General features: G+C 40.3%; 2 protein-coding genes and 1 long non-coding RNA gene across 4 annotated transcripts in view; 1 reads left to right on the top strand and 2 right to left on the bottom strand.

Annotated features, from left to right (window-relative positions):
- Positions 1 to 22,760, bottom strand: part of rsrc2 (arginine/serine-rich coiled-coil 2) — a 32,251-nt gene extending 9,491 nt beyond the window's left edge. The window contains exons 1-4 of one of the 2 annotated variants that reach the window (XM_034170367.1): positions 22,513 to 22,760; positions 5,466 to 5,610; positions 2,164 to 2,204; positions 798 to 961 (exon numbers count right to left, since the gene is read on the bottom strand). In XM_034170367.1, the coding sequence (XP_034026258.1) occupies positions 798 to 961; positions 2,164 to 2,204; positions 5,466 to 5,610; positions 22,513 to 22,518 (356 nt within the window). In that variant the 5' untranslated portion in view covers positions 22,519 to 22,760. The remainder of the gene's footprint in view (positions 1 to 797; positions 962 to 2,163; positions 2,205 to 5,465; positions 5,611 to 22,512) is intronic. The other variant, XM_034170366.1, reaches the window with a different exon arrangement.
- LOC117510590 lies at positions 9,613 to 11,126 on the bottom strand. Its single transcript, XR_004560758.1, has 3 exons — positions 10,644 to 11,126; positions 10,219 to 10,306; positions 9,613 to 9,927 (listed from the first exon to the last, which is right to left on the bottom strand). It is a non-coding gene; the product is annotated as an uncharacterized LOC117510590 (long non-coding RNA).
- A 2,678-nt stretch (positions 22,761 to 25,438) lies between the features above and the next one.
- kntc1 (kinetochore associated 1) overlaps positions 25,439 to 26,488 on the top strand; it is a 98,375-nt gene continuing 97,325 nt past the window's right edge. The window contains 2 exon segments of the mRNA XM_034170370.1: positions 25,439 to 25,619; positions 26,120 to 26,240. Of these exon segments, the coding sequence (XP_034026261.1) occupies positions 25,488 to 25,619; positions 26,120 to 26,240 (253 nt within the window). The 5' untranslated portion in view covers positions 25,439 to 25,487.

Below are 26,488 nucleotides of genomic sequence, written 5' to 3'. Positions count from 1 at the left end.
ATATTTGGAATTTGTGCCCGGATAACATAAAAATCACTTGGTGACTTGGATGGCATTAAAGGCCTCTACAAAAACCATGTAATTACTTGTTATGGTGTGATGAATTAGGTTTATTGGTTTTGTTTTTGGGGTGCATAGTGCACTGCTGTTTGCATGTTTGTGTTTTGAAATTTTAGCTCAGTGATTAATTTATATTTTGTATTAGTTAGTTATAGTTTTATATACATATGTACACATTTTTACTTTTTTGGTTGGGGGGTGTTTATAAGCTTTTGCTTCTGCCTACACCCTTTCGGGCACATGGGCGCATTGATGGATTGTTTTCTTTGTGAGTTTATTTTGTTATTTTGGGTCTGTGTGTGCCAAATAAATTCATTCATTCACTTATTTTTAATAAATTAGAGAAAAAAAAAAACAACAGCAAATAAACAAAACTAAACTTTTTTCATGTTGTCATTATGGGGTGTTGTGAGCAGAATTTTGAGGGAAAAATGAATTTACTCCATTTTGGAATAAGGTTGGTACATAAAATGTGGAAAAAGTGAAGAGATGTGAATACTTTCTAGACGCACTGTATGCCTACCACCAAAAACCACCAAAAAAGTTTGGGGTTTCCCAGAAAACTTTCATCACTGTAATTAATATAAATCTATCCAACTCGATGTCAAAAAAGAAAAACTTTACATCAAACATTATGGAAACTCACATTGTAGTTAAGACTTCTGACCATATCCTCCAGCCCTACTTGTGTCCTGTTAAATGCCTGAGGACACACGTAAATTCTTAAGTACACAAACCTCTCTCGTGAGTGTGACCTGGAGAAACTTCTGCCCTTGGACGATCGCCTGTCTTTACGTCTGGATCGCTCCTCTCCATTCTCTGCTGAAAGTTTGTCCTTCTTTTGGTACTCTTCTGTTTTCTTGTGAGATTTTGATGGTTTTTCAGAGTCCCTCGTTCGTGCCTGTTTTAAGAAGAAGTGGTCTCTTTCAGGAAAATAGTGCAACAAAAAGAGTTAGTACCATGGCTTACAGGAGACGGTATGTCATGTATTTTGACAAACTGGAAAACAAACTGTTGCCATTTATAATTATTCCCATTACATGTACAGGAATCACTTTCAAAGGTTAAATCCAGTCCAGATCCAGTTTGCTTATACTGCACTAATTGCAGTATAATTATTGGAATTAAACTGAATCATGTCCACAACATAAAATCTCTTCAAGTGATGCATGCAATCCTGAAGATTTCATTATCATGGAAACCAATATGGTTTATAAAGGTCAGCATCAACAGTATTTCCATATTTCCTAAATACTGCAAAGCAGAATTCACTTACATGAAGAAGTAGGGATGGGCATCACGTTGGCGTTTGATAGTTTCTTGTCCATTTCATACAGTGTTTACAATCAAATAACATGAAAACACTAAGAAACTCAAATGAGTTTTTTAGTGCATTGCATTGTTTTTCACTTTTGTCTATTAACTTTCAGATTGTCTTCATAACATTATGCCAATATAATGTAGAATTGCCCTCATTACTGTGCTGTCATTAACAATAAAGAGAAACACAGGAGCTGTTCCTCTGAGTACACAGTCTGAACAGTATAATTACATAATTCATAAATATTTGACAGATTAATTAGATAAAACATGCCCATCCCTAGCTGCAAGAAAATGAGTTAATTAATTTTTTTAAACCAATAGTGTGAGACAAATAGGAGTTTGAATGGCAGATAGTTACCTGTCCCAGTAGTAGGCATATTATTTTGCTATGTCAGCAGCGTCTTCTGTTCAGTCTCTTCGTGCATTAGCACGCTGAGTATGATTTATTGTAGAAATGTTATCATGTGATCTACATACAGAAATTTAACAAAAAAATAGAGAGAAATCTACGCTTCACTACACAGTAAGTCTAAACATACTGACAGATATCCAAGGATGCAAGGTCCCTCTGAGACAAGTCAAAACAGAACGCATATAAAGGGTACTTTCCATGTGTGTACTCAATTCCACATTCAATTCTTAGTTTTTCCTATTGGGTATTATAATATAATTGACCTGATTCAAATGTACTCACCTGAACCTAAAACTAATAAGAAAATTAACTAAATACCTTCAACATGAAATCACGTTTTTAATCAAAACAAAGAAAATATTAATTACCTCTTTGCTCCTGCTGCGACTCCGTCTGTATTTTCTGTCACCTGGAAACAAAAGAAAGCAAAGCAGTGGTAGCCTTCACAAACACTTTCAACACTTTAATCATATTATATGAAAGAGAAAGTGTAAAATGTACAGGGTACCTGGAAAGTATTCACAGCGCTTCAGTTTTCCACATTTTATGTTACAGCTTTAATCCAAAATAGATTAAATTCATTTTCTTCCCTCAAAATTCTACTCACAACACCCCATCATGACAACATGAAAATTTGTTTTGAAATATTTGCAAATTTATTAAAAATAAAAAAAACTAAGAAATCACGTGTACATAAGTATTCACACCCTTTGCGCAATATTTGGTTGATGCACCTTTGGAAGCAATTACAGCCTCAAATCGTCTTGAGTATGCTTGGCACACCTATATTTGGACAGTATTTATCCATTCCTCTTTGCAGCACCTCTCAAGCTCCATCAGGTTGGATGTGGAGCATCAGTGCACAGCCATTTTCAGATCTCTCCAGAGATGTTCAATTGGATTCAGGTCTGGGCTCTGGTTTGGCCACTCAAAGTCATTCACAGAGTTGTCCTGAAGCCACTCCTTTGATATCTTGTCTGTGTGCTTAGGGTCATTGTCCTGCTGAAAGATGAACCACCGCCAAAGTCTGAGGTCAAGAGCGCTCTGAAGCAGGTTTTCATCCAGAATGTCTCTGTACATTGTTGCATTCATCTTTCCCTCGATCCTGACTAGTCTCTCAGTTCCTGCAGCTGAAAAACATCACAGCATGATGGTGCCACCACCATGCTTCACTGTAGGGATGGTGCCTGGTATCCTCAAAGCATGACACCTGGCATTCACTCCAAAGTGTTCAATCTTTGTCTCATCAGACCAGAGAATTTTGTTTCTCATGGTTTGAGAGTCCTTCAGGTGCCAGTTTGGCAAACTCCAGCAAGGCTGCCATGTGCCTTTTACTAAGGAGTGGCTTCTATCTGATACAGGCCTGATTGGTGGATTGCTGCAGAGATGGCTGTCCTTTTGAAAGGTTCTCCTCTCTCCAGAGAGGAATGCTGGAGCTCCATCAGAGGGAACATCAGGTTCTTGGTCTCCTCCCTGACTACTAATCTCTCAGTTTAGATGAGAGTCCAGCTCTAGGAAGTCCTGCTAGATCTGAACTTCTTCCATTTATGGATGATGGAGGCCACTGTGCCCATTGGGACCTTCAAAACAGCAAACTTTTTCGGTACCCTTTCCCAGATTTGTGCCTCAAGGCAATCCTGTCTCAGAGGTCTACAGACAGTTCCTTTGACTTCATGCTTGGTTTGTGCTCTGACATGCACTGTCAACTGTTGGACCTTATATGTAGACAAGTGTGAGCCTTTCCAAATCATGTCCAATCAAATGATTTTACCCCAGGTGGACTCAAATTAAAGTGTAGAAACATCTCAAGGATGATCAGTGGAAGCAGGAGGCACCTGAGCTAAATTTTGCGCTCCATTCTAGACACACACCGTTTAAACTCCTCCCCTCTGGTCAACGTTACAGAGCTCTGTACATCAACACGAGACACAGGAACAGTTTCTTTCCACAGGCCATCACACTGATGGAACAACTTAACCTGCCAAAGTACTCACCAATTCATCTATCTCATGCATAGTTTAATTCCAATCTGTTGTCTGTTTCACACATTCTTTTTCTCCTTGCACATTTTACTGTTCTTGCACATTTCATTATTGTGAATTATTCAGTGTTTAGTGTATATTTATATATGCTGTATAAAGAGAGTGCAGTTCAAACCAAAGTGAAATTCCTTGTATTCTTTGAATACTTGGCAAATAAACACTCATCTGATTCTGATAGTTGTTAAATAGGGCTATAATAAATTACCACAAACTGACCTCTGTGGCTAACATTCCAATTCCACAGAGCACCGTTCTATTATTATTGCCCAAAATGCAAAAATAAACAAATTTTTTAAAAAGTGCAAAAACGGGATGAAACAACTCACTCCCATTTGCCTCCTAACAGGCTAGTTTATAAAATGCAGACCTACCAACTAGCTGTCTTATCAAGTGCAGACCTGGAAAAACTGCCAATGCTGGCCATAACTACTATGTATACCAAGTGTTATGTGGGCCGCCTGAAGAGAAGGTACTGCTGGCCAATGCCAGAGGACGCCCTGCCTGTTGTCGGGTTTCAGGCACCAGAGGGCACAGTTGCCATCCAGGAGCCAGGACTGACAGCTGTCAGCAATCATCTTCAACACTATAAAAGCCTGGAGGAGACACCACATCTCTGCCGAGATATCAGCTTACCACGCAGGTAACCTCTCAGCCATTTTTGTGCCGTTCGCACATTATTTGCTACTGAGTTTGCAGTCGTAACCTTTGTATGCTCCAGCTTGGAGCTGGGTTTTGTGGAGGTTGGAGAGAGTTGGTGTTTCCCACTCCTCACTTCCCTGAACATTAAGTATACTATTGGTACTGCACATTCTCAGCGTTCCTGTTTCTGGGAGTGGTGGATTTTCCCTCAGGAAGGAACTGTGATTCTTTGCTGACTGCTTACTGGGTGTCCACACACCCACCATTAACCTGTTTTTGTTCCTGCCAGCAGTACCGGATCTGACAGCTGGAAGCAGAGGCCACCTGGGGACTCAGGACTTGGCGGCTTCGGCGTACTGCAGGTCTCTGTTGGCGGTGGAACCTTGTGGGTCCCGGCTCTTCACTGGATAGGCGTCTCCTACCCTCGGGCCTGCCCACACGTCACCTGCTGTATTTTGTGACTGACTGACTAAAAGCAGTATTTGACCTGTTGTGCACATTTGCTGCAATAAATTGTATTTATTGGCTTATCTATTGACCGTTCATTTACGCCCCCTGTTGTGGGTCCGTGCATTACACTTTCCCAACACCAAGTTTATTCAAGATTGACAAAGATGGATCAAGAAGTTACTATAATGTTTCAAAATGTGCCTCGATTAGCTATTTGGGATTAAATGGGAAGGAACAGTGTTCTAAGAACAGAGCCCTGCCACAAAGGGGACTTTAAAGTACATCCAAACACACACACACACACACACACAGAGAAATCCTAGGTTTTTCCAGTGGTACTTCTACTATTTTTAACATTTTTTTATATTCACGAGAGTGGAGATTCACAAGCAAATTAAGATCACCACAGTGTGCATACATCATGTTTGAAGGGGTGAGGCCTAGCAACATCCCTGAATTAGCAGCTGAGGGTTACCTTACCAATCATGCAAATGATACATCTAATGAAGCATGTCTAGATACTGCTAAAGAATACTCACGTTTTCTGTCCCTGGAGCGTGACCTTGACCGTGAGTAGCGGTGTTTGGAGCTTCTTGGAGATCTGGACGACTCCATATTCTGTTTTTTTCTGCGATGAGCTGGGCTGCCCCCTTTGGTCGACTCAACAGAATCACTGTCACTTGTCTGAAATAAGCACAAAACAAAAGATGTAAGCAGTAACAAATGTGGCTTAGAATGTTCAAGTACTAAATGGACTGCATTCATATACTGCTTTCATGGTCAAAGCAATACTGATGCCTCACATTCATCCATTCTCACATACACTCACATGCACGTCAGGGTGCTACCATGCAAAGCGGACAGTACGCACCGAGAACAACTGGCGTTCTGCTTCTATGAATGCAGAATTTGTAAGACATTTGAAAGACTGATATTGTGGAGAATCAGCTGCCAAACTCAAACAATTCTGTTTCATAGACATTCTATATAGCGTGTAGAAAGATCTCCAGATTCTCTGAATCTTCAGATTATATTATGGACTGTAGATGATGGAATCCCTAAATTCCTTGCAACTGAATGTTGAGAAACATTGTTCTTAAACTGTTGGACTATTTTTCACGCAGTTGTTCACAAAGTGGTGATCCTCGCCCCATCTCTGCTTGTGAACGGCTGAGCCTTTTGGGGATTCTCCTTTTATACCCAATCATGACACTCACCCGTTTCCAATTAACCTGTTCACCTCTGGAATGTTCCAAACAGGTGTTCTTTGAGCATTTATCAACTTTCCCAGTCTTTTGTTGCCACTGTCCCAGCTTTTCTGAAATGTGTTGCAGGCATCCATTTCAAAATGAGCAAATATTTGCACAAAAACAATAAAGTTTATCAGTTTGAACATTAAATATCTTGTCTTTGTGGTGTATTCAATTGAATATAGGTTGAAGAGGATTTGCAAATCATTGTATTGTTTTTATTTACATTTTACACAACGTCCCACCTTCATTGGAATTGGGGTTGTAGATTAAATAATCACAAACCCTGTAATCAATGACATTTTTTAATAGCCTGACAGCACTAATATGTATGCTGTATATGTATGCTGTGTGTGTTTCAGATGGGTTTCTCAGTCACCCCTGCAAAAGCTTTTGACATGGGACACCTTTGTCATCATTTTCCTACATGTTACACTGGTTATATTTCACTGTGAATTTTGACTAAGTTTTTGTACTTTTTGCTAAAATGTCTCCACTTTTGTGTAACATCAATTTAATTTGTAAAAGGTAAGAAGGTTTACTGATTCAAATTAAATGCTAACAGTTTGAAAAGCTGTTTAAGCATAATCCAGTAGTAAAATAAGTTTTAAATTTAATGGGGTCATAAATGTAAATGGAAGTAAACAGACAGTAAAAGTGGTTATTCAAAATATCTGAATCTGCCGTGCGTCATTATGACAACGCGGCGTGGAAGCAACTTAGTGCCGAGACGATGCAGCTCGGCGCCACAACAGCGCGAGGGGCGCAAAGGAGGAAGCAAGTTGGGCGCCAAAAAATTAAACCCGTTTAATTTTTTTGGCGTCCTGTGTTCGACTGCAGAAAGGAAGTGGTTCCAGCACAAGTCGGGGCAAAGAGGCGTTACCTGGCGTGACTGGAAGCCAATTTATGATGGGCTGGTGTCATGTGTAGTAACTTCTGGAGTGGCAAATCCCAAATCAAAAATTCTTAGAAATGAACCATCATTCCACCAAAACGTCAATGACAAAATGTTTTTTACTGTTCCATTGTTCCCGCAGTATAAATCACGCAGGATTGTTTTTATACCGTGTACTTAATGCAGTTAAAAACTACATGCTGGGGAAAAAAAAAAAAAAAAAAAACTAGACTGATTGCCAGAAATATCCAGTAAAAAGTCCGGATATCTCTAGTCCACTCATGGACGTTCGTTCACGCGCGCACATGTGAACAATTAAAAGAAGAAAAAAGTCTGGCAGCAGGCATTAGTTCCTTGTTCTCTGCTCAAACTCTCGCATCACAGTTAAAAAAAAAGGACAAAAAAGGACATAAGTCCTGAGACAGGACACGTCAACATCAAGTACAACTCCAAACATCTCCGCATTTGCTTGACCGTTCGTTCACGCGCGCGCGTGCATCTCGCGGTCAAAGGAGGAAAGAAAAGAAAGAAAATTGTCTGCAGGCAGTTAGTTCCTTTCTCTCCTCAAACTCTCTCATCACAGTTAAAAAAGGACATAAGTCCAGGACATGTCAACATCAAGTAGAACTCCGGACATCTCCACATCTGCTCAACGACAGTTCGTGCGCGCGCACATCTCGCGGTCAAGGGAGGAAAGATAAACTATAACAGAACTCAGAGCGCAGACCTGCCCCTCAGCCCAAGAACAAATATAAAGTAGAAGAGAAGTCAGCGTGCACAGTCTGTTTGCAGTGGTGTCAAAAGTACACACATTTGTTACTTAAGTAGAAGTATAGATACTGCAGTTTAAAAACACTCTGGTAAAAGTTGAAGTATCAACTTGACCTCTTTACTCAAGTAAAAGTGAAAAAGTCTGTGCTCCAAAACCTACTTAAAGTATAAAAGTATAAAGTAACCTTAAAAAAAAAAAAAAAAAAAAAAAAAAAAAAAAGGGGGGTAGATGCCACTATATGAACTGAAAGCTTAATTTAAAAACTGATTCGTTCTACATGTGGCCCAAGACCTAAAACCCCAAATTACCCCCCAACACCACCTGCACGCAAATGTTTCAATTCTAGAAGCTCTGAAATGCAATCTGGGACTATTCCAGACAATAAACTGCAGTGAGTGCAGCATCCATTTAGTGAAGGAAAAACAAAAGCAAACAAACAAAAAAAACCCCACAACTTTCCTTATTCAAATTCATTCCAGTAGTATTCTGCTCTTACTAGGATGCAGCAGTTTTCTAGTTTGGCAGATAGTTCTGGAGGAAATCACTGAAGAAATTAACAAATAGAAAATATGGTTTGGTAACAAACTGTCATTAAATAAGACAGGGATGAAGTGGAGGTGTAAGAGTCACTAGGAAACACTTATTTATGTATGTATGTCTATATTTATGTATGTTCATTGTTAGTTGCTTTTATATTTTATGTTGTGTTTCTATTCAGGTTCTTTTTGCCTCTTCCTCTAAAATTGTATATAATAATCATTAGATTATTAATATATAAACAAAAATAAATTTAAGAAATATTACAATTTGAAAACAAATGCACCCGAACGTGATGAGAGCTGCAATTGCTTACGCTAAGTTTTAACATTGAAAATGCCATAGACATGCTAACGCGTTAGCATCGCTCCCGTTTTTAAGTTATAAAATACATCTATCAGCTGTTTCAGAAGACCATAACAGGTCGGTTTAACATAGAAAAGGCAAATAATACTCACAGAAGTATGCTCTTTATGGTTTTAGCGGGGGAAATTAAGCGAAAGAAAGAAAGAATAAACGAAGCAATAGGTCGAAGCATTGCTTCAATCTGCGAACCACTGCTTCGATTGGTTCACAGTTCAAAGCAAAGTCGTGCTGCAGAAAAGTTGATTACAGGCGCACATGACGTGAAATATATATATAAACATTAAACTGAAGCCAAGAGTAACGAGGCTGTTTGTTTTAAAAATGTAAGGAATAGAAAGTACAGATACTTGTGTGAAAATGTAATGAGTAGAAGTCAGAAGTAGGCAGAAAAATAAGTAATGGAGTAAAGTATAGATACCTAAAAAGTGTACTTAAGTACAGTAACGAAGTATTTGTACTTCGTTACTTGACACCTCTGTCTGTTTGCAGCCAAACTGTGCACTCTGACTTCTCTGTGCAGAGAACCTGCAGGCTGCGTTCTCACCTCCTCTCTGCCCCCTGCTGCGCGCACCTGACGCAGAAATTCCTGCGCCATCATGACACCACAGGGAGCAACTGGGAGCAGCCCCAGTGTGAAAGGGGCTTAATGGTGCCATCACTTAAGTGTGTAAACCTTTTTGTTTATGTTAAATACCATTTGCTAAAATCTCAGTTTATACATGATTACTCCAGCATTCTTTGTAAAGATTCAGCCAGGTGTCATGTGTAGTAGCTTCCGGAGTGGTAAATCCCAAATCAAAAATTCTTAGAAATGAACCAACATTCCACCAAAACATCAATGACAAAATGTTTTTTACTGTTGGCTCAGCCTGAAATTACAGAAAATTATGATACAATCACTTAAGTCAAACTGTTTACTGCAACTAAAAGAAGAGCAAATACAAAAAAAAAAAAAATCTATGCAACACAGCAAATTATACAAATGTTACATGTGTATATAGTCCTGGGGTGGGGGCACCCAGCACACCAAGGAATGCTTGATTAAACACAGCTTCCACCCCCATTGCTTCATCGAGGATCAGTCGGATGTGTTGATCACACTGGGCCCAGTTAAGCTTCAGCCTCAACATCACTCAGGATGGACAGATTCTCCTGCTGGAACATACTCCTTTTTCTCTTGCCTGGACAATAATGAAGGTAGAAATGGGAAGTGATTAACAAAAGCAAGTTAAAAAAATTATATATACACACATACATACAGAGTACCCCCCCCCCCCCAAAAAAAACCCCACAAGAATTATAATAAATCATCTTGGTCACTTTGCATAAAAGTTATGTTCCTTCAAAATTATGCTCCAACAAATCAGACCATTTGGAGCGTGGTGGGGTGGGATGTCACCCTGTATATATATCGGATTTGGGAAACACATTTTGGAACTAGAAGCTACGTGATGTGAGACATTTATTCTTACCAGTGATAACATGTTGCCGTGTGATGGTAGCCGCTGATACAGATGTTGAAGCCGGTGGTCGAGGCCTCCTCACTTATGCAACTGGATCCTTCAACAAAAAACAACACAAAATGGCGACATATCAAAAAAAAAAAAAAAAAAAAAAAAAAATCACAGTAATGGCACTAAATTAGTCAGATGTACACATTTGTTGTCATGCTGACTTTAGGTGTTTTTCTGTCAGAAGTTAATACTTTAAAGAGGAGCACAGTGTTAGCTAGCTCGCTAGCAATCAGCTAGTTCACTGTGTCTGCAAATGAGATGATGTTACTTTAACACAAGTTTAGACTCAGCATCTTTTGTAAAGTGTGCTTCCCACCAATGGGAAAAGTAACGTTAAACTGTGCTTTCAAGCAGACTACAGACAAAGTCACGAAAACACTTACCATCGTCGCCTCCAACAAAGCCGTGGCCGAGTTGTGGTCATCCTGCTCCCAGGGCTCGCTGGTCGGTGTCCGTAAACAGCGTTCCTGTGGTCGAACTTTTTCCAGCCCTTACAGTCTGACCTACTCCAGCCATTGTGGTCCTCTAATCACTTTTAAGCTTTTTCAGCTGTTCTCTACATTGCTGTCATGTCCGGTACACATGCGCAGCCAGAACCTGGGAGATTTTGTCATTTCGGATCACTTCATCCACCTCTCTGTATTCTCTCCTCCTCCACCAAACACAGAAATGTCCGCAACATATCCACAGACCACGGTGTGGTTTTGTGCGAGTAAAAAAACTCGATGTGAAATGTAAGAAAAGTCCGGTTGCTGTAACGCCGCTGCAAGTATTTAAAAATGACAGGTTTGACTCTCAGACGGCGGGCTCATGACTTGTCCAGTGATGACATTCTCTGACCAATCAGTGGCCGGCAGCCTGTTGATGTCACATTTTAGCATCGGCTCGGCTCACATGGAACCGCTCCTGAGCAGGTACCAAAAAAAAAAAAAAAAAAAAAAAAAAGCACTGGGTACCAGGTACTAACCCTCATGGAAAAGCAAAAAAAAAAAAATGATTAGAGTTGAGCACGGTAGTGCTACTTTTGTGTAGTGGAAAAGGGCCTTCAGAGTAGTCAAGCCTAGAGGAGACAAAGGCATGGATGAGTTTTTCAGCATCAGTGAGAGTGAGGGAGGGACAGAGCTAGGAGATGTTTCTGAGGTGGAAGAAGCAGGTCTTAAACAGGTGGTTGATGTGATTGTCCAATGTGAGGTGAGGGTCCAGTCTCACATCAAGGTCAGTAACGACAGTTGAAAGAGGGATGTCTTGACCAGAGAAAGGAGATGGTGGTTATAGTGGATGATTAGAGCTGATCCCGCGACCCAACCCCGGAAAAGCGGTTGAAGATGAGTGAGTGTGATTAGACCTGATGGGAAGTGCTGCCTAGAACAGCTTCGGTTTTGGAGCTGTTTAATTGAAGAAAGTTTTCACTCAACCATGCCTTTATTTCTTCCAGGCAGGAAGTCAGGGTGGTGAGGAGAAGAGGAGGTGATAATGAAGAGGAAGGTGCCTGACAAAAAAATGGGTTTGGATCTGTCCTCAAGTACAGCTCTGTGTCATCAGCATAGCAGTGGAATGAGATGCCATCCCTGATGATACAGCCCAGTGGCAGCATGCACAAGATAAATAGTAATGAGCCAAGGACAGAACCTTGGTACACCACAGGAGACATGGGCTATGTGGGACCTGGCATTTAGCAGACTGAGGTACGATGAAAACCAGATGAGAAAAATTAATGCGTGTGCACGTTGCTGGGTGTACCTGATGCTTTTTTCGTGTGGCTGCATAACACCAAAACCAAAGAAAAGCACTGAACCAAAGAAAGAATTTGATTGGCCCAGGATATGAAGATGTGTGTTTGTGGCAAATGAAATGTTTCTTTACGAAAAGATTCAGTCGTATAAATCAGCTGTTTACGTCACTAACAAACTGATACCATATGATCACTCTACTTGTGTGACTTTTAGGGTGAACATCATCTCACAGCTTCATTATGAATGTATTAAAGTTCAAATATACTCATATGTTAAAGCTGCTGTATGTGGCTCTCCTTTGAATGTCGTGCCAGACAGCCTTCAATATTTTACCAACAAGTTTTTTTTCTCCCCTCATTGTGGTATCTCTGCTGTTTACAGACAGTACAGAGTCAGAGCCATAGTTAAAAGCACCCCCCCCCACCCCCACCCCCACAAGGTGGTAAAGCCTGGGTCCCACCAAATAATGAAGAATGAATAATGAGCCACGCAGCATGTTTTCTTTGCTACTAGAGGGTTTCTTTAACTACTGTGGGAGAATAGTGGCTCTGAGATGTATTATCTTCAGTTAAGAAGGTTCCTCTCTGAACGTGGGGCTAATTTCAAGATGTTCAAAATTTAGCAACAACAACGTGGGGAAGTTTGTGTACGAGGTACTACAATGACTTAGAGGCATGTGGGTGGTGCTTATGAGGCTGCTAAAAGCCCATTATCCGTGCGCCTGGCAGCTACGCAGGACCTGAGAGGCTATCTTTGGAGCGGACCCTCTTGCGAACACAATTCCTCTTGCTCTGTGCACTGGACACTTATACAGAATAATTATTTTGTAGCAGATTAATCTTGTTTTTTTTGGCCAAACCTTGGATGCTGAAAACACCTCTAATCGCTTCTGGACCACAGAGCACCGTTTCATCTGGATGCTTTTTTCCCTCTCTTTCCTGCTCCATGTGGAATGTATTTTGAACAGCTTAAGACAACTATTTTTAATGTTTTTATAGCGTGATAAAACAGTTCCTAGCTGTAAAAGTATGTCTATGGTTGATTTAATACCTTGTTAATGGATCACATGAGCTCCACTGTGTGTGCGCACTGGGCACTGAGGCAGTGACTCATCACACTGCAAAGGAGCATTTAAGCAGAAGCCAGGTTACAAAAGAGTGATTTTTCAATCAATAATGGATGAACACAAAGTTAAAATTTGAATGACTGTGTGAAAGTGGCTGTGTGTTTAAAGCCGCGTAAGAAATAACTCCAGTGAAGCCACGAAAAACAGCGCAGAGCTGTGCAGCAACACAGAAGAAGAGCGTGCAAAAGACCGATTTTGAAGATATAACAGAAAGTTAAAAGTTGTATCACGGTGACTTGTAAGCTGCAGAAGAAATAAAGATTTTTTTTAAGTGATCCACGAGTTGCGGCAGCAGGTGTATATAATTAAAGCGGCCACCTCGTGTATGCAGAACGACAGCTCACGCAAAAGAGCGATTTTGTAGAAATAAACGGACGAACACAAAGTTAAAAGTCGGATCACGATGTGAAAGCCAGGGAAATAATGAAGCCAGCAAGCCACGGACGGAAATGAAGCCAGTGAGAAGGAGCACAGAGGCGGCTGTCAAGGAATGGAGAACAGCAGCACGCGCTCAAAAGAGCGATTTTGCAGAAATGAACGGACAAACACAAAGTTAAAAGTGGGATCACTTTGTGTGTGTTTAAAGCCGCAGAAGAAATAAAACCAGCGATCTGCGCAGCCAGCGAGGAGCACAGAGGCAGCTGTCCAAGAACCTTGGTTCATTTCTAGCTGGTCTGGTGCATTACAGGTGGACAGCAGCCTGGCATGCAGCGCACAACCGCGGGACTGTACTGGAGCGTCTATTTCTGGACTGCGTTTAAAAAAAGTGACATCTTTAAATGCCGCTGTGAATTGAAAATCCACACTAAAGGGACCAGGTGTGGGAGGGCTGGAGGTCTGGACCAAACCCATGACTAAACATGCGCCAACATCACGTTATCATGGCGCTATCACGGCACTATGTGGCTTAGCATGGCTGATGCGAGCCATTCAAGGTAGGGCTGCAGCTATTGATTATTTTTGTAATCGAGTATTCTATCAATTATTCTGGTGATTAATCAAGTAATCGCATAAAAAGTACTTTTGCATTTTTAAACAACATCAATAGTCCAGGGCTCTCCCTAAGCAATAGCACAATGTCCCGGTGCCAAGGTCTTGACATTTTGCTGAAATGGAGATGGGATGGGGCTTTCTGTTCTGTTTTTTTTCCCCAACTTGTAAAATGTAACCATTTTGAGTATTTTTTAAGCCTCGCAGTTACTGTTTTTTTTTTTAAGTTACCATGTTTGTGAAGCATTGTGTGTTGCCCAGAAAAAGCGAAACACTTAGTGCGAGTCTGAACAGCAGCCGGCTTCGACTGTGGGTACCTGGACGTCGGGTCAATAGTCACTCACCACGTCGAGCAGACCGAGTTTTTTTTATAACAGACAAACACACTGCTTCACTTTAAATGCACAGTAAGTCTATTTCAGATGATCAGTGTGGACCCTCTTTCTCTTAAAAGGCTTTATTTTACTCTGTGTCGTATTGGAAATCTAGCTTTTAGGGCTAAATTATTAGCTGTTACACAACCTGAGCGTATGCGCTAGTGTTCTTCTGGGGACATTACAGCGCCACACACAGGTCTGGCATATGTACTACAACGTTTAAACAAAGCTTCGAGGCACAGAATTTGCCTCGATCATTTTTTGTAATCAAATTATTCAAGTTATTCGAGCAATCGTTTCAGCCGTAATTCGAGGCTCTAATGACAGGTCGGTCGTGGGTCGTGGCTCAATAGAGGCTGCTACGTGGCACATGTGGGGTACAGAGAGGCATCTTAGTAGTGGATACGTGATAGATGAAAACGTGGGTCATTCTTCGAATAATCGCTGACGCACCCATGCGTGGCTCATTATTTGGTGGGACCGAGGCCTTAACACACAATATCTCTGCACAGCATTGCTGCAAGCAAGCAACCCTCCCCAACCACCACCACCACACCAAAAACACAAAAAGCTCCAACTGCTCTGCTTTTAACTGGACGTACATGAACAACCAGCACTTCTTTGCTAGGATCATCAAAGATAATCCAGGTCCTAAGCACCACCCCTCTGGCAGTCAGGAGGAATGAAACAAAACCAGCAGCGATGCAACATTACTGCTGGTTAAAACAAGAAAAGAAGGGTAGCCAAAGAAAAACATTACAAGTGCAGTGTTTTAAGTGTCAAGAAACTTAAAACACTGCACACCACAAGATTGCAGTGTCAAAGTCATGACACTGAGGTCTGCAGCTATCGATTATTTTAGCAATCGAGTATTCTGTCACTGCACCAGTGTTGACATTTTGCGGAAATGGCGATGGGATGTCTACCATCGACATTAACGCTTCTCCGATTGTCCGGACAAGTGTAAAATGTGATCGGACAAACAATAGCTCTAAATCATTGTCTGACCGGACAAGTGGCATTTATTTATTTTTTTGGTTTAAAACGTACAAATTCTTTAGTTTCATCGCTCTGAACCAAAATACCTGACCGCCACCTTTTTCTTATTTACATCACATCTTGTCTCGCACCTCGAGAGAAAGCTTCTTCGGTTTTTCCTGCCACTCTCCACACAGCGGACAATCGGAAAACATGATATCACAGGGTTCTCCCCAGACAATGGAACAACGGCGCCGCACCATCAGTGTTCTGACAGCGCTGTCACACTCTGCCCTGCTCTCAGGTAGTTTTTTAAAATCCGGCCAGGCTGTTTGTGCTGAACTGCCTGCTGTCCCCTCGCCCGCCGAGCAGCGCTGCAGCTCAAAGAGCACAGTGGAAAAAAAAAAAACTTCATCAAAGTTACCAGATAAAAAGAGCTCCTTCTGCTTGCGTAGCTCCAGAAATTCATTTATAGGCTTTAGTTTACAGTTGAAAGCCTTCATGTTTCCAAAGTTTGCTCAAATATTGTGTGAGAGTGAAGAGTCTCTCGTTCCCTCGGACACAGAGAGGAGGAGCCAGAGGGAGAGGGAGAGAGAGAGAGAGAGAGAGAGAGAGGGGGAGGAAAGAAAGAGGAAAGAGTGTTATTAGACTTAAAAAAGCAGCAAAACAATTTTAATAAACGATCATCTTCACCACACAGCCTCAGTGAAACAGTAAAGTGTGAAAAACTGATTCAGAAAGGTTTTTTTTTATCCAGGATTCATCTTTAAAAGAGCAGATTTACTCCTTTACTTCTTCCAGATTTTTTTTTTCATTTTCTTTTTTATTATGGTTGTTTATGCACCAATGACACCAGATCAAATTACTTGTATGTGAGACCTTACTTGGCAATAAATCTGATTCTGATTTGACAATCAAATCAGTCCAGACATAGCTCTTGTTCAAACAAGACAATTAGGGGTTATATTGTTTTTTTCTGTTGTTTTAATAAGTATGCAATTCTACTCAACAATGTTGCAAAAAAAAAAAAAAAAAAGCTAAACTGTCAACATGACAGAAAAACTCTGCCTGGACTCTTACTGGATTAAAGGTACAGTGTCATTTTTAAAGAAGAGAGCAAATGTTATGTCCATCAAATATTAATAATGGGTCATTCCATATGAAATCACCAAAGGTCCCAGTTTTACAGTTTTAGAGTTGCCTGGTTTTGATATATTTTGTAGCCAGTGTTAAGAGAAGAAGAATGGTCTTGGCGGCAGCTCAATATCTTGTTTCATTTAGATTCTATGGCGGTTTTAAAAAGGGGGCGCGTTCGTGTTAACCCTCTATGTTCCGTTTGTGACCTTGTTTACTTGGCCATAAATCAAAAACTAGAAAAGATATTAACTTGATATTTCTCGAATTTGTTTATTCTGTCTTAAAGTTTATGTAAAATGTACAGTTGAAGAAATTAACCCCCTGGGGGCCACGCCATTAATTACCAAATAATTGAATTTGAAAAAAACATTCCGAAAGTGTGCTGACTTTGATGTGCATTTTACCACATTTGCCTTTTCATGTAAAAAATGCTGTTTGGCATGTTGGTAGTACTAATGTTAGGTTTCCTTGGGATGCAAAGAACACCACCACAATATCCTCAGATTTTGCCCAAAATTAACCCTTGTCCGGCTATTTTTACCAAATATGTTCCTTTGGCGCACCCTTTTGGGCATGTGGGCATCTTTTGATTTCTGCTTTGTTGGGCTCAAATGGAAGGTCTTCATTGGAACTTCAAATTAAACCTGGTACCAACATCTAACAAAGAGGCCTGATGGGAAAACAAGTGCCCTCTTTATTGGTAATCTTCAGTTTTCAGCTTAATCAAAATGTACATAAATGTACAGGAAATATATGACAGTCTATACAATAGCCATTCTGAAATCCATCCAGCATGTATACATACGTACATTGCTACATTATAAACAATGTCTGTATCACTGAATAAACAAAGCACAGTAACTAACGTGTTGCTAGCTGTACATAAGCTATGCCCATGCATGGACTAACTTAAATTCATGCAAAGGTGGTTATTAATCATATGAATAAAATTTTTCCTTAATGTTGACTTCAGACTCACCTTGCATAGGTTTGCTTGTGACAGGGATTATTCTTAAAAACACTTTAGAATGATCCCTGTCACAAGTGATAGAATGGCTATTGTATAGACTGTCATATATTTCCTGTACATTTATGTACATTTTGATTAAGCTGAAAACTGAAAATTATCAATAAAGAGGGCACTTGTTTTCCCATCAGGCCTCTTTGTTAGATGTTGGTACCTGGTTTAACTTGAAGTTCCAATTTAGACCTTTCATTTGAGACCAACAAAACAAAAATCAAAAGATGCCCACATGCCCAAAAGGGGGCGCCAAAGGAACATATTTGGTAAAAATAGCCAGACAAGGGTTAATTTGGGGCAAAATCTGAGAACATTGGGGTGATATTCTTTGCATCCCAAGGAAGCCTAACATTAGTACTACCAACATGCCAAACAGCATTTTTTACATGACAAGGCAAATATGGTTAAATGTACATCAAAGTCAGCACACTTTTGGAACATTTTTTTCAAATTCCATTTTTTGGTAATTAATGGCGTGGCCCCCAGGGGGTTAATTTCTTCAACTGTACATTTTACATAAACTTTAAGACAGAATAAACAAATCCTGAAAATATAAAGTTAATATATTTTCTAGTTTTTGATTTACGGCCAAGTAAACATGTCACAAACGGAACACAGAGGGTTAACACGGACACGCCCCCTTTTTCAAACCCCCATAGAATCTAAACGAAACAAGATATTGAGCTGCCGCCAAGACCATTCTTCTTCTCTTAACATGAGCTACAAAATATATCAAAACCAGGCAATTCTAAAACTATAAAACTGGGACTTCCCCTTATTTTGGATGACTTCATATGGAATGACCCTAATGTGTTTTTAAACTTTTCAATGTCATTTATTTTCTTAACATAGAGAGAAAAATACAAAAAAAAAAGAATTTTGATATTACAACATAAGTGTAATTTTTTTGTCTATTATTCTTGCTTTCAATGCATCTAAAACCAGTTAAAGTGACTCGCAACACGTGCTGCCTCGGGCGATAATTGCCAACAGCACCGCTATACTAAAAATGTCTGGGGAGACCCCTGCATCATGTGTGCACAAGACCACTGTATGGAGTGTGCGTTCGTAGCATCTTCTTGCAAGATGTTGTGGTGGGAAACATTAGATAACAAACATCGCATTGATTAACACGCCTTTTGAAGAATATATTGAACAGAATGTCTTTTCTAAAACCTCTGAAACCGGGCCAGATACCAGGGAAAACACCAGTCAAATGCAAAGCATCAACCCCTGCAAGTGTAGAACCTTCAAAGAAGAGGTATAAAGAGAAAGGAAGAGAGAGGAAGTTTGTGAGTCGCTGGACACAGGATTATCCGTGGCTGGGGCACAAGGAAGAGGACAACACTATATACTGCCATGTCTGTTGGGATTTTCCTTCAATTGCGGACCAGTAAGTCATTTTTAAATGTTGAAATAAAAGAATTTGATTTGCTTTATCAAAAAACATACTCAGAAAACACACAGGAGAGAAGCAGATGCATATTGGCATTTACCAATTATTTTAATTTTTTCCCCAATTATGAACAATCGCAGGAGAGAAACATTATGAGCTATGTCTTGGTTAATAGATTAAAAGGCAAGAGGCTATGCATGCAATATGTAATGAAATTTGTTTTTTGGAAATTAAATTTTACCACCCACACGGGAGAGAAGCAATTTATGAAAAAGTGTAATTTCAGGACTTCCACAGTATCATGCCTCCAGACACCCCTAGGTGACACACGCCATTGGCGTATGTATCGCATGCCTTCGGCACGCTTCACGCAGCTCGCACCTGCAGTGATCGCTTGACCGGACAACCAGCTTTTCCTATAGGACAAGTAAACCGCCAGTTACATGTCCTATGGACAAGTACACTAAAAAGCTTAATGTCAATGCCTGTAGGAGGACTACCTCATTTTCGTCGCCCAGGCTAAAAACACAAGGCTTACTTTTGAAATGAATATGTTGTTCTCAATATTCTAAGAATACTAACAGAAAATAGGTATAAATTGTGTATTAAGCTCAAGACTTGTGTGATACAATAAAGAAAAACTGTGTTTTGGGCTTGAAACTTGCTGTTTTGTTGGGGCAGAAATGAGATGTGCAGCCAAAAACCTAAGGCCGGCTTAAATGGTAGAAATCCTCATGTTTCTTGTACTTGAGTACCCAAAGGACATAACCAAGTGGTATTTGATGTGATATTTACATTTTGAAATTTCACCTGCCATGTTACCTTTTTGCTGGAATTGCCTATCACTATGAAGAGAATCTGCCACCGAAGGCACGGAATCGATACAGAAAGAAGCTGGAGTTGGTAGGAATCCAAAAATACCCGTATAACATTATTGCAGACGACTGGTTAGACGACCCTCATGAGTATTCTTATATATATATATATATATATATATATATATATATATATATATATATATATATATATATATATATATATATACATACACACGAGGTCTGTGAGAAAAGTAACGGACCTTATTATTGTTTTCAAAAACTATATGGATTTGAATCACGTGTGATTACGTCAGACATGCTTGAACCCTCGTGGGCATGCGAGAGTTTTTTCACGCCTGTCGGTTATGTCATTCGCCTGTGGGCAGTCTTTGAGTGAGGAGTGGCCCACCCTCTCGTCGATTTTTTCATTGTTTAGGAATGGCTCAGAGACTGCGGCTTTGTTTGATAAAAATTTTTTCAAAAACTGTAAGGCACAACTGAGTGGACACCATTTGATAAATTCAGCTGGTTTTCTGTGAAAATTTTAACGGCTGATGAGAGATTTTGGAGTTTTACTGTCGCCGTAAGGACGGCCCACGGTGCCTGACGGCGATCTGCACTCCGAGGCGGCGGCGTCTCGCTGTTTCAAGCTGAAAGCTTCCTAATTTCAGGCTCTGTGGACCCAAGACGTCGTGAGATAACAGAGAACTTTCAGAAGAATTCGGGATCAGGAGTTTATCCAGACATTCCACCGTTAAAGGAGATTTTGTAATGAAAGAACGTGCGGGCAGATTCGCATGTCGGGCCGGACCCGACCGTGGGGGTCGCGACAGGAAAAACACCTCCGTTGGAAACCTTAACGGACAAGTTGGAACATGCCCAGCTGTTAAACAATTTCTCAGATACTCACTTGTTAAAAGCCATCAAAAGCCGCCTGAATTTTACAAATGGTTTTCAAGACGGAGGTGTTTTTCCTGTGGCGGCGCGAACGGATTTGGGGCGTCGTCACGGACCCGACTCGGCAAATTTGTCCGTACGTTCTTTTATTACAAAATGTCCTTTAACAGTCCGCATAAACTCCTCATGCCGGCCTCTTCTGAAACTTCTCTGTTCTCTGACGACGTCCTGGGTGAACAGAGCTTTAAATTAGGATGTTTTCAGCTTGAAACAGCCAGACGGACGCCACCTCCGACCGCACTGCGCCGATCCGCTTTGTGGGCTGTGCTTAAAGCGAAAGAAACTCCACAATCTCTCATCAGTCGTTAAACTTTACACCGAAAACCAGCTGAATTTCAGACACGCATACACACGAGGGTTCAAGCTTGTCTGACGTAAAAACATATGAATCAAATCCATTTATTTTTTGAAAAAAAATAATAAAAAGGACTGCTTTTTTTTAATCACAGACCTTATATATATATATATATATATATATATATATATATATATATATATATATATATATATATATATAAGCCCCGGTCACACAGCACTAATGATGGACACCGAAGCCAAAACAAAACAAGAAATCTGGACTTGCGCTGACTTTCAGAGACATCATTTAACCATCATCCAGCTTTGTTTCTGTAGCTGGCGCTTTATCAGAATTTTCAAACTGTTGAAAAATGTGACTCAATTCATAAATATTAACACAAAAAGTACTTCTGAGATGAAATGGGCAGAACACAGATAGCAGAACCAGACTTGGGACTCCACCGTTTCTTTTTGTTGATACTCCCATCGGTGTTTACAGCGGCGCTGTTGATTGCAGTGAGCCATTTCTCACGCCTGCATTTCTCAAATGGCATAATATAGAACTGCCGTTCGGGATAACTCTTGGTTGGCTGTACAACCCGGAACACAACAACCTTTGGCCATTTTCGTGCTGCTTTCAATGTTACCGATGTTGCTCAATTTCCCCAAACTAAGATGGCAGCTCGCTTCTGTCTAGGAAGTTCCCGGATGTCCGACTGCGAGAATATGAATACAGCTACGTTCGTTTACCCACTGTCTTTTCAACTAAATTTGAGCATAAAAGTTAACCTGATTTAAAAGGGTCTATCCCCATGAGTTTTTTTTAATTTGTGGAATTGCAAGATTATAACACTTTTGTTCTAACACTAGAGGAGATGGACTGATTCATTCATACACCTACTCATTCACTGCCTTTTATTTTAGAGGGTACATGCCTACAAGCATAGGAACAGATATATTTTGGCTGATACAGGTTCACGCCCCCCCCCCCCCCACACACACACACTTTATTCTATTTATTTTATTTCTTTAAGCGTTAACCTTAATCATTATGTACATGATATAGAGCCAGCCAGCTAAACGCAAAATCTTTATTATTAGTAGCATTATAATTGTGGTAACGCTAACTAGCCACTTGATAACGCCTGCTCCCCTCCCCCACCCCGAAGCTACAGTTAATATAAACACATAAATATCACCAACCAGATGCTACTGTATAATCACACAATTTTTTCTAGATCCTGCAATGTTTGTCTTCAAACAACAGCACCGACAGTAGAGCAGTTAAGCTAGCGCTATCTAACCCATCCGCCATTTTTAAGAACGCCGATTTCAAAATCTAACCATGAACTGACAATAATCCCACTTAGATGCGATCACATTCCTGCGTATTTTTAATTAGAACAATTTAATGGTACTTACAGACATGATCTCGACAAAACTCGACACGTAATACGCCTCTTTACTGTGCAAAGTCGAGGTGAAGTGGCTACCTGCTAACAGTTGTGTCGTATCTTGAACGAGATTTGGTTTGGATAGCGATGCTATGCTCGAATCACAAAGCTCGACACTGTATCGAATCAGAAACACCGTGGTAAAAATAGCTATTTATTCTAAACACTGGATATACACCACTGTGTTCAATCTAGCTGACATAGCTTGATAAAGGTTTAACCACAGACACAATACCAGCTCACGGAATCAAATGTTTCGAGTTCGTGAATCTCAACGACGAGCGCTACCATTTTGGGGGTGAAACTTCGTTTCGGCACAAACCATTCAGAAAATGGGGGTGGTTGAGTGTGCAGTGTTGGCACAAACCATTCCCGAGGAAGGGGGTGTCAGGGCTCGGTGTCCCATTTCCTAAGAAGCTGTATATTTTTTTCTGTATTGTTTTATTGTGTTCAATATATATATATATATATATATATATATATATATATATATATATATATATATATATATATATATATATATATATCTTGCTGATCACCGCAAGCTTCAGGAACGAAGAACCAGGGCTGCAAATATTCCAGAATGACATGAACTGAGTGCCATAAACTTATGTCAATTCATATTACATTTAGAATTTCTCAGCTTTAAATTTTTACTGTATTGTTTGTTCTCTGTTTCTAAGAGAAAAAAAATCCCTCATAACTTTTTTCTGATGTCAAGGATGATAACTTTTTTTAATGGTGCCTAATTGTTCCTAAGGTTGCTTTGCAGTGAAACTTTTTAAAATGTGCTGTGCATATTTTAAAAAGTTTCACTGCAAAGCAGCCTAAAGGTGCAGTGACATGAGCATATTGATTCACGCACTAGCACGCATGTTGTCGTGATGATCCCACCCGCTGTGTTCCCAGCTGGACGCTGTTCTTTGTTCTACCGGGTGCGCTCTGTGCTGGACGCTGTGTATATAAAATAATTATTTTGTGGTGATTCATCATTTTCTTTGCAAATTGGCTGGTGAAAACATCTCTAATTGCTTCCTGAATCACGCACATGCCTAACAAGCTGGATAAAGCATTTTCAGCCGTCTAAAAAGGTAATTATTTGTCATGTTTACATTGTCATGGCTTGGTAAAACAGTTGTGTGTTCTTTCCTTCTTGTGTGCAGTTGTTAAAGTATGTTTTGTAGCAGATTTAACATCTTGTTAGAATTGTTCAGACAAGCTGCACTCTGATGCAATCCGCTGACATCACCACTCGCTCTGTTCACTTCTTTACACCACTTGAGCTGCACATCGTGTTGGCGAGCCGATCGCACCACGTAGCACGACATTTGTGCATGAAAGATTTTTTTGAACATTTCAAAATTCTCTGTGCACAACAGCATGCACCGGCGCCCCTCTCACATCCTGTCTGCACCCGTTAAAGAAGAGTTTACTCTCCAGCACAACACAGGTCATGCTAGTGCGTGACTCAAAGTTATGCTCGTGTCACTGTACCTTAAAGGCTCCCTAACACGAGTCACTGTGTTAAGAAGGTGGAGGGAATATTTTTAGGAGCTGATGAATGAAGAAAATGAGAGAGAGAAAAGGCTGGATGATGTGGAGAGAGTAAATCAGGAAGTACAAGGGATAACTAAGGATGAAGTGAGGGCTGCTATGAATAGGATGCAGAGTGGAGCTGCTGTGAGCTACGCTCACTTTCTGATCATGTCGTTCTGGGGGAAAGTGAAGTTTGCTCTTTAACATCTTATTGTTTTTTACAACACTGTTTGTCCTCTTTGTTCCAGATTAATATATATAATATGTATGAAATTCAGTTTGCGTTTATTAAATTCCACGCAGATTAAATGTAGCAGACACTGATTATTTGTTCTAATTGTTTTAGCAGGTTTTCAGGGTATCATGCATGTAGTCTCTTATTAATGCGATGAAAAGCATAAAAAAATACATTTTTGTAGTATAATATTCATTTTCAATTGTCATCATGTGGATTCTCTATGACTCATTGGGGCGCAAGGGATTATGGGATACATGAAAACCCTGGATAGAAAGGGTAAACTCAGCACAGAACAAACTTTCCGTTTTTACGCATGCGCAGACAGCCCGAACAAAGCGCAGATGCGCCTCCTTTTCCGTAGTCACATTACTTTTCCGTAGAGTCCCTTTATTCAGAGAGTAGCGACATGACGAGCCGGAACGGTCACGGTGCCTTCTTGGTGCTAAACTAGCGTTCGCTGTTAATCTGTTTGCATGCAAATCCATCTATTTTATCGATTTATTCCCTGAAAATGCCGAGTTGCTGTGCATTTGGATGCACAAATAGACACAACAAGGGGTTCAAGATGTACAGAGTTGCAGAAGCATAAATCAGGCTTTAAATTAATTAAATGAATCATCATGAATTATAAATGTATGTAAATTTGATAGCCTAACTATTTTTATATTTATCTTGTTAGTACCTGTACCTGGATGTGCTGCTGTATGTGGTTAACTGATTAAAAAAACGTTGAAAACATAAACGGTTCATTCAATAGTTAAGCACAATTGACCCCAAAATGGCGCCATGTTCTCAGTTGTTACTACTCTCTGAATAAAGGGACTCTACTTTTCCGCCCTGGTGGAAGAGGCGGAGACCGGACAGGATGCAGCTGTAACCCGCCAAATTCTTACGTTGGTTCCGGTTTTGTTTTTCTCATTTCTGTGTATCGGCAAGTAACTTTTTTTTTACTGTCCGACTGAATTAACTCACTGGTACTGGACGGTTTTTAAACGGTTCATTTCGTGGTTCCCGGCTCCACGGTGTCAACAGCACAACATTTATGTAACTTTAAAGCGATGTAGTTAGCTTGCTAACTTTTCGCATTTCAAGTTTTTTTTTTTTTTTTTTTTTTTTAAATCGTACAGGGATTTTCGTGGCTAAACGACCGAGAGTCGTACGAATTGACGATGTGGAGCGACGTTGAACTTGTGACCAACGACGACACGACCAGTGTTGGTATCGGCGGACTGTCGGGGGAGGCTCGGAGAAGCGGATTATATCAAGTGGGCACTCTGGTCAAAATCTCCTCCACACAGCAGGTAATCAAAACCAACATCTATAAATACATCCTGCTGTTCATCATGTTCTCATCCACCGGGGTTCATAGTGAAGTCACCCCACTAACACAATATTTCAATTCTGATATGTTCATGTAGTAAGTTATTTATACATTCCAGTGGCATAATACACTGTTCTTACCCAAGTTTTGTTAGTGAGATGTTTTAAGGTAAGGGAATACAATTGTTGAGAAGCAGGGAGCACTCCCCAGTTCTATACATAACACTGGCAGGTCCCTAACTTTAAACTCATCATTCTTAATTATTTAAAAAAAAAAATAAGCATGGATAGCTGGAATGGGGTGACATCACTGAAAAAAGTGGGGTGACTTCACCTGGACTGGGGTGACCTGGGGCAAGTTCGCAGTGGGGTGAGAACACTCATTATCTCCACCAGATGAGATCTAGGGTGTAGATAGGAAAAGTTCCCCCACCCCCTTTGAAATCTTTAAAATGATACATGGGTGTAAATGTTCTTGCAGGTGCAGACTGATCCCCAAATCTCCTCCTGTAGTGGTGAAAACTGGAGCATTGTTGCTGTTGACAAGACAGTCATCCTGTTTGACCAGAGCTATCAGACTGTCCTCTTACTACTTCACTTTGGTAAATGCATGTAATTTCTGTTCAGTTTTTCAGCTTCATTTAGTTTATTTTTAAGGCTGTGTTCTCCACTTTTTGGGGAGGTTGTGATTCATTAAAATGAAGTTGTATACCTCTCTAACCCTTTGTCACAGGTTTTTATGCATTGTCAGTGGTACCATAAAACATCCATCCATCCATTTTCTTCTGCTTTATCTGGAGTTGGGTCACAGGGCAGCAGCTCAAGCAGATCCACACACACCTCCCCCAGC

The sequence above is a fragment of the Thalassophryne amazonica genome, chromosome 5, assembly GCF_902500255.1.
Source record: "Thalassophryne amazonica chromosome 5, fThaAma1.1, whole genome shotgun sequence".
NCBI classification, from domain to species: domain Eukaryota; kingdom Metazoa; phylum Chordata; class Actinopteri; order Batrachoidiformes; family Batrachoididae; genus Thalassophryne; species Thalassophryne amazonica.
This window is presented reverse-complemented; position numbering and strand designations above follow the sequence as displayed.